Below are 12,280 nucleotides of genomic sequence, written 5' to 3'. Positions count from 1 at the left end.
TTTCTTCAGCACTACAGAGTATGGTCTCCCACAAAAAGCAATAGTATTTGTTTTAAAAGCCCAAACAAATTCAGACCCAACTATTAAATCAAAACATTTATTGAAGTGTCTTGTACAAAAAAGGTTCCAGTCATAAAACGTATATTACAAATCATTGAAAAAGACATTTGGCATGCATGTATATTCTTTTAAAAAAACATTTTTGAAATGATAAAGTCTAGATTATCACATAGTTCTCAGATGCTCTGCATGATGATCCATTATCTCTATTGAAGTTTGTGGGTTTTGCCATGATAACTATTCAACTCAGTAAGTCATTAAAACCTTTTTTTTTTTCTTTTTACAGCAGTGTTCATAAAGAATACATCCATAATGATCAATGGTCACTATATAAATAGAACAAAGCTATCTAAAAGTTGTATGGTTAAAACTACTATTCAAGTCAAAAGTCATTATCTTTATGAAAATAGTATATGGAAAGTGATCTCAGTCATTTGCAGGCTTTTGGGCCTTGCTCTTCTTTTAACAGCTTATTGCTTACAACTTTAGTAGGATAACCGGGGGAGGAATGTTGGTCCTGCCCAATCACTAAAGAATCAAGTTTTCATGATCTTTTGAGTTGCACTAATACCTTTCACAAAAGTAACCCCCCTCCCCACCCCACCCTACCCTTTCCCAGTTCTAGGATTTATTTTACTCAAAGGATCAAGTCAGGCTTCAACACATGCTTTTCTAGGGTCATCACTGCTACTCTCACCTAACCATTTTTTTCATCTAGACCTTAGCATTTCAAGAAAAAAGGCATTATGTTTACAAAGAATAATTGTATGTAAATGTGGGCTTATACAAAACAAGAAAAAAAATCACCTCTGAGTTATTTTAAAGTGGTATAAAGCTAAGCATATTTGAGGGCAAGTAAAAATTCTGTTTCCCAGGCCATGTTCAGCATTAAAAAGGTTCATGCTGCTCAATGTTTCCAAATACTCTATTTCCATTTTCCATTATGGGCTAACATGCAGCCACCACACAATAAACCTTCCAGCCAAGAGCCTCCCAACATGAAGCCAAAACCAGTTCTAAAAAGACAACAGAGAACTAGGAAAAGGGCTCAAAACTGTGGAGCACACAGCTCCTGGACCTGCCCTAGTCTCCAAGGACACCTTGATTGAAAAAAGTTCTTTCCTGGGCAGCAAAGAGAAGAAATTGATTAAGAAATTGTCTAATCACTTTTTCCCCAACACATGAAACAAGAGTCACCAAGAAACTATCTCCAGTTTCTCAGCTTCCACTTGACACTTTTATGGTTTAATCCAAATAGGAATGAATGCCGCTCCTTTCCTGTTTGATTGGGATAATTGGGCCTTCTTAAAACCCTGGGTCAGAAGGCTAAGTACAGAGGGAATGCCCCTTCACAGTTAATATTATTCACATTGTGATAAAGACCAGAGATGCTCTGGCACCTCATTATTTGCTGCATACAGGTGACTAGCTGCCTACCTTATGTGAAACCCATCAAATGGGCTCCCTCCAGAAAAACAAATAGCTGGTTCCCTGGAGGCATTTTTCCTCCATTTGCTTTGGGAGAAGGGATGAGACTACAAAGAAAGAAGGGGTTTGCTGCACAGCTCAGCTATTTCTGGAATCCCTCCCTAAAGCTTCTACGTGGCAAACATAGTTAGCACATACAGCCACCTTCTACCATCTCATTCTGTCTACAAGGTATGTTTCGTTAAATGATTGGAATGGCCAGTGGCTGCTTCCCTGGATTTAACTGAAATTTGGCCATTACTGCCTCTTTTCACCTCTTCAGGTGTAAAACAAAATCATACTCTAGTAGTAGTGCCTGAAATCAGACAGTTGGATAATTCCAAAGACACTCTGTCATTCAAAAGGAGATCAATGGAGAGGACCAAACCCCTCAGCTCAAAATTTCAAGAGCTTACTGAGAATGATGGCAAACCAGGCAAGCCTAAATCCTCCCAGCTCCTCCCTCACTTTAAAATCTCCTTAACCTAATTAAATTTAATGTTGCCCAAGCCTGGTTATAACTGATATGCCCGGCATGTCCCCCAGCAAATCCCACATGATTTAGAAAGGTAAAAGACAAATGTCTCTGGTCATTTAATTTTGAACAGCTAGTGGAAGGAATACAGTAGTTTATATGTGTCTCTACTTAAAAATCAGGAATTGCCTTTTAAGTGTTTGGGTAGCAGTGATCTCTTTAAGAACATGACAACAAAGGCTGCCTTGACGCTGGGGAGAGGACAGTCTAGTCCTTGAGCAACATTGTTTTTTGGTAGATAAGACATAAAGTTGTCATGATATAACCTTCTTGGACCCTGCTCTTGGGAATGTTTCTTCAGAAAGGTAGGACATACCCAGAGGCTCCAAGAGGAAAGCTTAATCAAAGCCAAACTGACAGACACTTCAGTTCTTGACACACAATTCCCTAAAGAAAGCAAGTCACATGTGGTACACACAGTAGTAGAGGGAAAACAATGACTATTTCTACACTTAGGAGTGAAACATGGGATTTGCATAAACTCTAGTTTAATCCACCCACCTAGCTCTATAGGAAGCAACCTATTTTCTAGAGTTTGGGAAAGGAACCTGTTTCACTCAGTCAGGCAGAAAACAGTCAATGGCTCAGATAATTTGAAATCTAATTCAAGCTACTTGTACACAAGGGAATTCACTTAAAAAAAAAAACCAAACAAACAACAACAACTGAGGGAGCTATGACTGCTCAATGTAGAGGGAGAAAATACCAAGTAAACAGAGAGAGCAAAGTGAGCCCAGGCGGGGACTTGGAGCTAAGCACCATCCCAGTGTTGATCCAGCCTATGACAAGGTTCCAGCCACTAGTATAAGAGCTCCCCAGGCCAGATGAAGCTATCTGCATACTGGCCAACATAAAAAAATAAATATCCATTTAAAAAAAATAACTTCTATGTATACAGGTAGGAGGGCATGTAAACACAGCAAGTTAGCAGGAGAGACTTGGGCTTCGGCAGCTGGAAGGTGGACTGCATGATTTAAATTATCAGTCTAGGAAAGGTTAATTTGCATTTGCATGTTTTGTCTGAGAAACATAATTTCAGCAAGAAGCTATATGTATATATAGATAGATATAGATAGGTGCATATATATTTGACAAAGAGGTATGATTTCACTACATATTTTGTTACTTCCTCCATACACAGAGTAGGAGTAACAGAAAAGTCAGTCAAATTCAAGGGAAAAAGTCAACATTATCCAAAGTAGCCACCTATTACTCTAAAAATGCCCACCCTGATATTGCCATCAGGAGTGAAATAGGCTGCATTATACATAAAGGGAGCAGCTCAGACTCCACGTTAACAGCCCCCTTCAGAGGAAGACATTTGTTAGACTCATCTGCACCATCAATATTTTTCTTTTTTTAATCTAAGTGCTAACTAGTCCAATCAACTGAATGGCTTTTGATACTTTCCACCCCAGACACTACATTTGGTTAGCTTTCCATCTTGTAGCAAAGAGTATTTGTAAATCTGATCTAATCAGCCTACAATGACTTGCTCCTTGACACTAAAGTTATTTGAGGTTGTGGAGACATAATAACCTTGCTGAGTGGTTAAGAACCAAGTTTTTTGAAATCTTAATTTTCAGTCCTGTTGCACTACAGGCTAAGTCACAAAGGTAAATGCCATTAGCCAGACCTGCAAGGACTAGCAGTAGCAAGCAATCAGGGAACAACCAAGAGCCACAACATCCCCTCAAGAACTTCAGGCCATACCAAGAGAGTTCATGAGTAGTTCAAGAGCAAAATTTACAAAAGACCAGTGCCAGGCTGACCTGTGAAAAGAATCCAAATGCCCTGAAGAGTTTAAAAAACAAAACAAAACCAAAAAAAACCAAAAAAACAAAAAACTGAGTTTATTATCATTGTGATGCTTTGTGTTGCTCAGATAGATGCAAATGTCAGTTTCTGATATTCACTGAAACATGATAGAGGAAGCCTGAGACTAAACCGCACTTGGCAGAAGTTATTATAAACATTTTATGCAGGGCAGATCACACATCAAATCCCCATCAGGTGATCCATCCTAATTCCCCTCAAGGAAATAAAAAAAAAAGAAAGAAGAACTTGTTTCAATATTCTATTCTCCTAATTTTGTACACAATGGGTCATGTTGCAAAAGCCTGCATCTGCAGGCCCTAACCACCAAGGCAACATGGCAACCTCAACTTTAGATTTGATAGAAAACACTAAAAAATATTATCCTGTGCTCTCTTCACAGCTAGTGGCTATTCTGGGAAGGATCCTGGGGTATGTGTGTAGGGGTGGAGGTAATTTCTCACTTCATGATTCCTTCCCAGGGAATCCAGCCATCATCAGGGAATAATTTCTGGAACAGTAACTCAAGTTTATATTCTATACCCTCCACCCCTAATTCCCCACAAAAAAGCCTACTTTCAGAAATTTTGGTAAGATTTACTGATCTGAAAATTTCTAATTCACTCAATGCTAAAATGGGGGAAATGCAGTAATTGGACAGTAGTGTTGAAGGGAGCCCTAAAGTTCAGGGGGGAGGGGAGAGACACCCAACCCAAGGAGTAAGAGAAGAGAGGAGAAATCCATTCAAAAATTCTGGCAGTTTGGTTAAAAAATCTCTAGAAATGTAACAAGGAATAAAGAAATCCAATGATACAAAAATAGTTTTCAGCGGCTCTGAGGAAAGGCAGGAGCTGGGTAAGGAAAGTGAGTGGTAGACACTCACATCACTGAACAGCCTCTGGAGGTCGTCCGGGGGTCTCCCTGAAAGAGAAATCAGGAATCAGGGAGAGTTATTTGCCAATAGAAGAAATATTTATCAGAAGCTCATCCGAGTTCAGGAGGGTGACTATACAACTTCAATGGAACCTGGCCTATTCACCCATTTAGTGATTTGTCTTTTTCAGCCAACTCAAAAGGATGAAAGGAAGGCATTGGGGTATGTTCAATTCGGCACACTTTAAACACTTTTGTGCATAAAGGCAGATTATGGAAAAACTAACTGTTCTTTAGAGAGCTAAATGACTCATGAAAAATGGCTGCCATTTATTCTACTTAGCTCAAAAAAGCAAAACTAGGACTGATGGGTAAAAATTAGAGTGGAGCAGATTTGAACTGTCTAAAAATGTTCTAACAGTGAATGCTGTTTAGAAATACAAGGGATGATCAGTCCTGTGGAGCCAGGAAGCCCCCTGCACTAAGTGCAAAGTGACTACAAAAACAGCTTTCACAGAGAGCATCTCATACAAAGTTGTTGTTCACATAAGTTGGTTTCCGGGGACCCTTCCAAACTCGGCAAATCTAGGGCTCTACATAAACTTGTAGACTCCTTAGAAAGACCAGTTTTGATAAGAAGGTTAAGAGCTTTCAGTTATTTTTCTGTCATGTCCAACTCTTTCTGATCTCAATAGGGGTTTTCTCGGAAAAGATTTTGGAGTAGTCAGCCATTTCCTTCTCCAACTCATTTTACAGATGAGGAAACTAAAGCAAACAGGGTGAAGTGACTTGCCCAGCGTCTCTGAGACCATGTTTGAGAACAGTCTTCCTGATATCAGTTTTTAATTTTATTTTTTATTTATTAATACATTTTATTTTTTTTAAAAAAAAGCCCACAGGGATCCTTATATATGGATTAAGGGTGCCATTTCTATTGGTATTTGACCTACTTTAGACTATCAAAGGCAATCACCACATTGAAGTATTGGACATTCTTAGAAAACTTGTATAGAAGTTAATCTCTTTCTGCTCCTGTTATTAATTTTCAGGCTTCAAAATTGTCTGAAAAGTGTGTTGTGGTGGCACAGAATGCCAGGTCTGGAGTTAGGAAGACCCAAGTTTCAATCTGATGATTTACCAATAGGATTATACAGGTGCAAACTGGGGTACTAAGTAGCTATTGATTATTACTCACATACAAGGAAGCTTGAAAGTATAACTTAAATTATGCACATTTTCTTAGGCCTGTGATCACAATGATATTCTAATACCAATCAAAGCAGACCAACATGAATCTTCCTCCAACTTCTAATTAGCTAAATACATTAGCTAGAAATGTATTGTCACCAATAACGCCTATGTGTCTCCACATACCCTTACCCAGACCAACAAAGAAGGCATTTCAGAGGATCAGCTGGCTTTGATTTCACCAAGCATCTGATGTTTTAAAACACAAAAACCTTGTGACAATCAGGTTAGTGTAAGTCAGTAGGAAACACACAGATGAGCTCCTAGTCCAGTAAGACTCCAATGAACATACCCAAACTTATCTGTGGACAAAGACCCAGAAAGACAAGATGGACATTTACCTGTTGATGGAAAAGGTCTTCTTCACCAAAGTCTGCTTCTTCCTCCTCCTCTTCTTCCCCATTCTCTTGCACAACTAGTGACTGAGTCACTGTTCTCACAGCCACTTCCTAGGCAAAGCAAACAGAGCCACACTAAGCAAGCTGTCCATCAGAGAGAAAACAACCCCAATGTTAGGGGAGGGGAGCAGAAGAGTAGAAGGAGCCCCTTCCCCCCCCTCAAGGTCTCAGAAGATCTATTGGGAGCATTATTCCTAGCCTAGTTATGTCCTTGCATAAGAAAATACCCTCTCTGCATTTCAGCTCCCTATGATGCCTAGCACACAGAGATGTTGCAAGGATCAAATAAGGTAACTATTGGTACAAGAACTCTAGATGGGGCAGCTAGGTGGCGCAGCAGACAGAGCACCAGCCCTGAAGTCAGGAGGACCCGAGTTCAAATGTGACCTCAGACACTTAACGCTTCCTGTGTGATCCTGAGCAAGTCACTTAACCCCAATTGCCTCAGATAATAATAATAATAATAATAAAAGATGTATAAGCTGTAAAAGATGTTAGCCTCAACCAAGCCTAAATACCTCTCCATCTGCATTGACCAGGTACGTCCGAAAATTTCCACCAGTGCCCCAGCTGCTCTGGTTCTTCCATACAAGAACAGATGGTGGGCTATGAGTCACACCAGCATCTGCTGCCCAGATCTGAGAAAAAAACACAGTGAGTGCTTCTTCTACATTGTTCCCAGTTACTCACATCCAAAGTACCTGTATCACAAACATGTGAAGTCTCCAATCAGAAGCTGCCTCTCTACCCTCTATTCTAATAATAGCCTTATAAGAAATACCAGCCAGTTAGGAGATCAGTCCCTTTCTTCAGAGGAAAAAGAAAAGCTCCTAGTCTAGAACCATCACGTGCTGTGCCTCGCCTCTTCCTTGTCCACAGGGCTTTGAAAGTATTCTCCCGCCTCACCCACTTCCTAATCCAATCCCAGATGATTTACCTAAAACTTAGACCTGCCTACCCCATCTTGCCCTCCAATGTGTGTTCTGAGATCTCCTTCTACCTGGCTTCTGACCCAAGAAAAGTGATGTGATAGGAATTCTATGTGACCACTGGCCCTCTTCCCTTCCTTCTCAAACTAGAAAGTCTGCTTCAATTCTCCTGACACCCACGACAGGAGAGGAGCAAGACCTCCACCCTTCCCCCTCCAGATCTAACCCAATAGCCTCAACAATTAGTCCTCTCTGACTTACCGTGACAGTTTGCCCAGCCCGAAGAACATACTTGGGAGTAAATTTATAAGCAATTTCTTCACCTTCTCCAATCTGTCTCTTTAACCTCCAATTACCCAGAGACTGATCCTAGAGAAAACACAAAAGAAGCCAGGTTAGCCAACCAAGACAAAGCTCTGGAAGCTGTTCATGGATAAGTTCCTAGTTTTCTATAACACATGATGTCTTTAGAAAGTACTTTTCTTCTAAAACCTTGTTTTCCATGTAAAGATATGATTAAAACTTTCCTTTTTGGTTCATTTGGAAAATTTTAATAACATTTCTGTGGTCCACAAGCCTTTTCCATATTTGTGTTTGCCTTACACTTTCATCACCCCCCTCCTTCCCAAAATGTGGATAATATGTTAAGGACTAAGTCTTTCTTTCTTCCTTCCTTTTTTTTTTTTTTTGGCTGAGGCAATTAGGATTAAGTGACTTGCCCAGCGTCACATAACTAGGAAGTGTTAAGTATCTGAGGCCAGATTTTAACTCCTGACTTCAGGGCACAGTCTATCCACTGTGCCATCTAGCTGTCCCAGGTCTTTTCTTAAAGGAAATGGATTAAGGTATACCAAAGCTTTAGGGTTGTTTGGTTTATTTTTTTTTCAAAGCAATGGGGAGAGTAAATGATTTGCCCAGAGTCACACAAGTAGTAAATGTCTGAGGCTGGATTTGAATTTATATTCCTAACTCTAGGAACTCTAGACACTAACCCTAACTCTAGGGTCAATGCTCTATCCATTGCCTCACAGGATACTAAGTATGGGGAGAAAAAAGTACAATTTCCTCATCCCCAGAAGATATTAGCCTACCATCCCCCTTTACCATTATTCAGAAAGAATTTTCTATATTGATCATTGGGAGAATATCCCTTACAATCCTTAAAAAAGTGGTCAAGGAAGAAATTAACTTTTGACTATCACAACCCCAAACCATAACTTAACACATTTTCATTATCTCTTGATTTCTACATAACCTTAAATTGATGTGAATCCTCAGGTTGCCTGGCTCTATCCCACCAAGCTGCTGATTTGAAAGCTTTCTCCCCACCTCCAGTCCCTCCACTTTTGCCCATCTCATGGCACCTGCATAGGTTTGCCCCATTCTCACTTTATCAGAGCTGTTCTTGAGTTGCACAAATTTTCCCTCCAGATCAATCTCCTCTATGCTGATGCTCCCTGTGGTAGAGGCTTGCTGTGACAGCTGAAAACTGCTACTGCTGGCACTGCTGGCACTACTGCCAGTGCCAATGCCACTGGTGCCACTGCCTGAATGCTCCTCCAGCTCTACTCGCTTCCTCTTGCTTCGAGAAGAACGGATTGCAGATGTGCTGCTGCTACTGCTGCTTGAGGTGGCTCTAGATACTGTGACTCGGGAGGATGGGCTAGGAGAAAGTTTTAGCCTGCAAACCAAAAAGCAAAAAAAAAAAAGGTTCAAGGAAGATTGGCAGAAATTCCTATCAGGTGACAGACACCTTTTCAGGGGAATGATTATATATATATATATCTCCAGGGATGGGAGTTGGCCCATAGTGCTCTCTTCAGGAACAGGAGGCTAGGATGGACAGATTACCCATCACTGACCCATGAAAGCATTTTGAAGGTTTCCTAAGGAAATCTAGGGAGCAGCTTGGCTGAAGCAAAGGAACAAGGAGGGAGAAAGGTAGTAGGTGTTATCTGTGAATATAGAAAAGAATCCAGACTAAAAGCTCAAATAGATTCCTGTTTTCATGTAGTCTCAGAAGAGCCACAATTAAGTCCAGGAGACAAAACTCTGGCCTCCAGGCTCTTTCTATCAATGAGCCAAACCTTATCTGCATTGTTCCAACCAGAGAATTTCAGCTAGGTTCCCAGGAAAAAAGTCAAGTAGAACAAGAATGGCAAAACAGCTGCTTAGAGATGAAATGAGCAAGGTCCATGAGAAGTTCCAGCAGACTTGCCCACTGAGACAATACAAGGAAGGAAATCTTCTACATGACAGAGGTATACAGATGGCAACAACGTCCAGATTTCACACCTACGCCAAAGGCTTGGTTTTCATTTGTTTTTTACATACCAATGATATGGAAAACAAAAAGTAACAACTCTACATTTTAACAAGTAATGTGGCTAGGAAAGAGCAGAGGTTAGATGAACCCTAAGGGTTTCGCCGAACAAAATAGCAGAATCTCATTTTCACTTTTTGCAAAATCCTCACATTACCATAATGGCAACTCTATTCTTCTGTACATGCCAGAAAAAGAGCAAACTTAAGAGCCTTCTCTAGCATGTTGAAGAGAGCCATGGCCAAAAAAAAGGCTGTTATAAAGGAGATTTACCCCCAGGTGAGAACTCTCTAAAAATGAGTCACCCAAAGGTGAAATGAACCTGCCTGCTAGAGAATAGCTTGGATGAGATGTTGAGGCCCTTTCCAATTTGAAGACTGAAAATTTTAGGGTAATGTAATCATTCCCCCCACCTAACAAGACAAGTTTGTGAAGACAAGTCCTCTATAGCACTTGGCACAAGTGCTCAGTAAATGATAACTGAATTGAAGTTATCTTACTATCCCACAACTCAGGCAACTTCAACAATGATGAGTGATTAGTTAAGCAAATGAATTGTTGACCATCAATCAATATCAATAACTCACATAGATGTCAGTCATTTAGAAATGTCAATTATACAGAACCCAACAGAATTATAGAGAAGTCTTTCAAGCAACTGCAATGGAATACCATTGTGTTATAATAAACAAATGAAGATTTCAGGGGAACATGACAAGACATGTATGAACTAATTGATATTTGCAAAGGGAAGTGAGCAGAATAAAGAGAACAAAAAAAAAATGGTTAAAGGTCATATAATTCTGACTGATCAGGATCAGAAGAGATAGCAATTTCCTTCCCACCTAAAGCCAGACAGCAAGTGTGGGCTCAGCTGGATTTGGGTCAAGGTGAGGTTGGGGTCGGGGAAGAGGCATAGGAGTTGTAGCTGAAACTCACCGATGTAAAAACAAAGTAATTCAATAAATGTCACCCAATTAGCCAAAAACTGTGACACATGTTCAGGAACTTAAGTATGGACATAATTTTCCAAAGGATTATCCCAAAAAACCTGATTCTTTATACAAAATTTTAGTAAGACAAGGTTATCTGGTTTCCCAGCCAAAAGTAGTAGCAATAAGGTTAAGGGAGAGTATTGCTAAGGGGAACAGTCAGGTAAGAGTTGATAGTCTGGCAGTGAAGAATAGACAGGAAAAAGGCAAGAAACAGACACAGGAAAACTGGAAGCCCAGCATCACAAGGGCTGAATGTGCAAAAGACCTCCACATACAAACACTGAAGGCTCATTCTCAAAAATGTAACGTTATGTACAGTGTCTCCCTGAAATAGCCAGGAAAGAGTATGATACATTTTAGACATCTACACCAAGAACTGGTTCAAACCACAAAAAGGATCTGATTCTTAAAAGGAATTTGCTTCAGGTCTCTAAAACAACTTCTATAGAATACAATCCTAATAATGCTGGACAAATGAGGTATTGCTCTAATTGTCAGTGAGGGCCCCAGGAGCTCTATTCCTCCCTCCTGAAACATTGTTGAAGCTAAGAGGGCAGCCAGCTTCCCTTACCTCTCCTCCTCCCCTTCCAAGAGTTTTCGATAGGCATTGATTTCCATGTCCAAGGCAAGCTTCACATCAAGCAATTCCTGGTACTCAGTCAGCTGCTGCTGCATCTGGTCCCTCATCTCTGTCATTTCCCGTTCCTTGGCATCCAGCATCTTTCGGAACTTCTCCCGCTCCCCACTCAAAATCTCCTCCAGCTCACGGATTCGATCTTCTGCTGCACTGGCCTACAGTTTCACAGAATGTGGTTAATCCAACTGCTCAGACTCCATTATCATCCAAGGAACCTGAGAGCCCAAAACAGGCAGCAGAGGAGGAAGAAAACTAATCCCAAAAGTAAGGCATGAGCCAAAGAAGTGGATGGGAAAGAAGACGTGTTCTTCTCCCCTAAGTGCCTTACACCAAGCTTGCTTACAGGAAGAGGTCAGCTTCAAAACCAAGGAGGAGCCTCCTCACTATTGGCATTCTGAGTCCTCCTTGTCCCTAACCTCTCACACCCAAACATTCATCCTCACAGATCTACTTCCTCTCTATAATCTCTCTGCATTGTTATTCTACCACTCCATAGCCTGGCCCCTAGGCTCACAGCCTCTCTGCTATTCTTCATGACTGGCAGAAATAATCCTTCTTATACAAAGACTACTCCCTCTTTGGAACTCAGTAGGGCTCAGCTCCCTTTGGGCTATAAATAGACACAATAAAATCAAAGCTTTTCTGCCTGGCATTCAAGGCCCTCTGTAATGTGGCTTATGCTATATCGCATTATCCCCTCCAAAATCTTTTTATCTTCTTGTCCCTCAAACACACCATGACTTTGTCTTTTCCTGGTATCTTTTGTCTCATATGCCTAGGACAGCACTTCTCAAAGTTTGGTCCGAGATCAATTGTTCTCACAATGGTCTAAGATGTTATCTGACTACTCAACTAACCATTCCTCCCTTTTTCAACAACCTAGTTGTGTGAGGTTGGATATTTTCTTCATGTACCTCAACCAAAAAAAGCTATCACAATACCAATAAACACGGATTAAATGCCTCTAATGTGTCAGCACACACTGTGCTAAGCAACAGAC

The 12,280-nt window shown here is 40.6% G+C and overlaps 1 protein-coding gene across 1 annotated transcript in view; it reads right to left on the bottom strand.

Moving 5' to 3' along the window:
* Positions 1 to 81: 81 nt before the first annotated feature.
* LMNB2 (lamin B2) overlaps positions 82 to 12,280 on the bottom strand; it is a 30,567-nt gene continuing 18,368 nt past the window's right edge. Inside the window, exons 7-12 of the mRNA XM_031948088.1 lie at positions 11,215 to 11,435; positions 8,715 to 9,006; positions 7,587 to 7,694; positions 6,915 to 7,034; positions 6,340 to 6,447; positions 82 to 4,798 (exon numbers count right to left, since the gene is read on the bottom strand). Coding sequence (XP_031803948.1) covers positions 4,757 to 4,798; positions 6,340 to 6,447; positions 6,915 to 7,034; positions 7,587 to 7,694; positions 8,715 to 9,006; positions 11,215 to 11,435 — 891 coding nt within the window. The 3' untranslated portion in view covers positions 82 to 4,756. The remainder of the gene's footprint in view (positions 4,799 to 6,339; positions 6,448 to 6,914; positions 7,035 to 7,586; positions 7,695 to 8,714; positions 9,007 to 11,214; positions 11,436 to 12,280) is intronic.

This window comes from Sarcophilus harrisii, chromosome 1 (assembly GCF_902635505.1).
Source record: "Sarcophilus harrisii chromosome 1, mSarHar1.11, whole genome shotgun sequence".
In the NCBI taxonomy this organism is placed as follows: Eukaryota; Metazoa; Chordata; class Mammalia; order Dasyuromorphia; family Dasyuridae; genus Sarcophilus; species Sarcophilus harrisii.
This window is presented reverse-complemented; position numbering and strand designations above follow the sequence as displayed.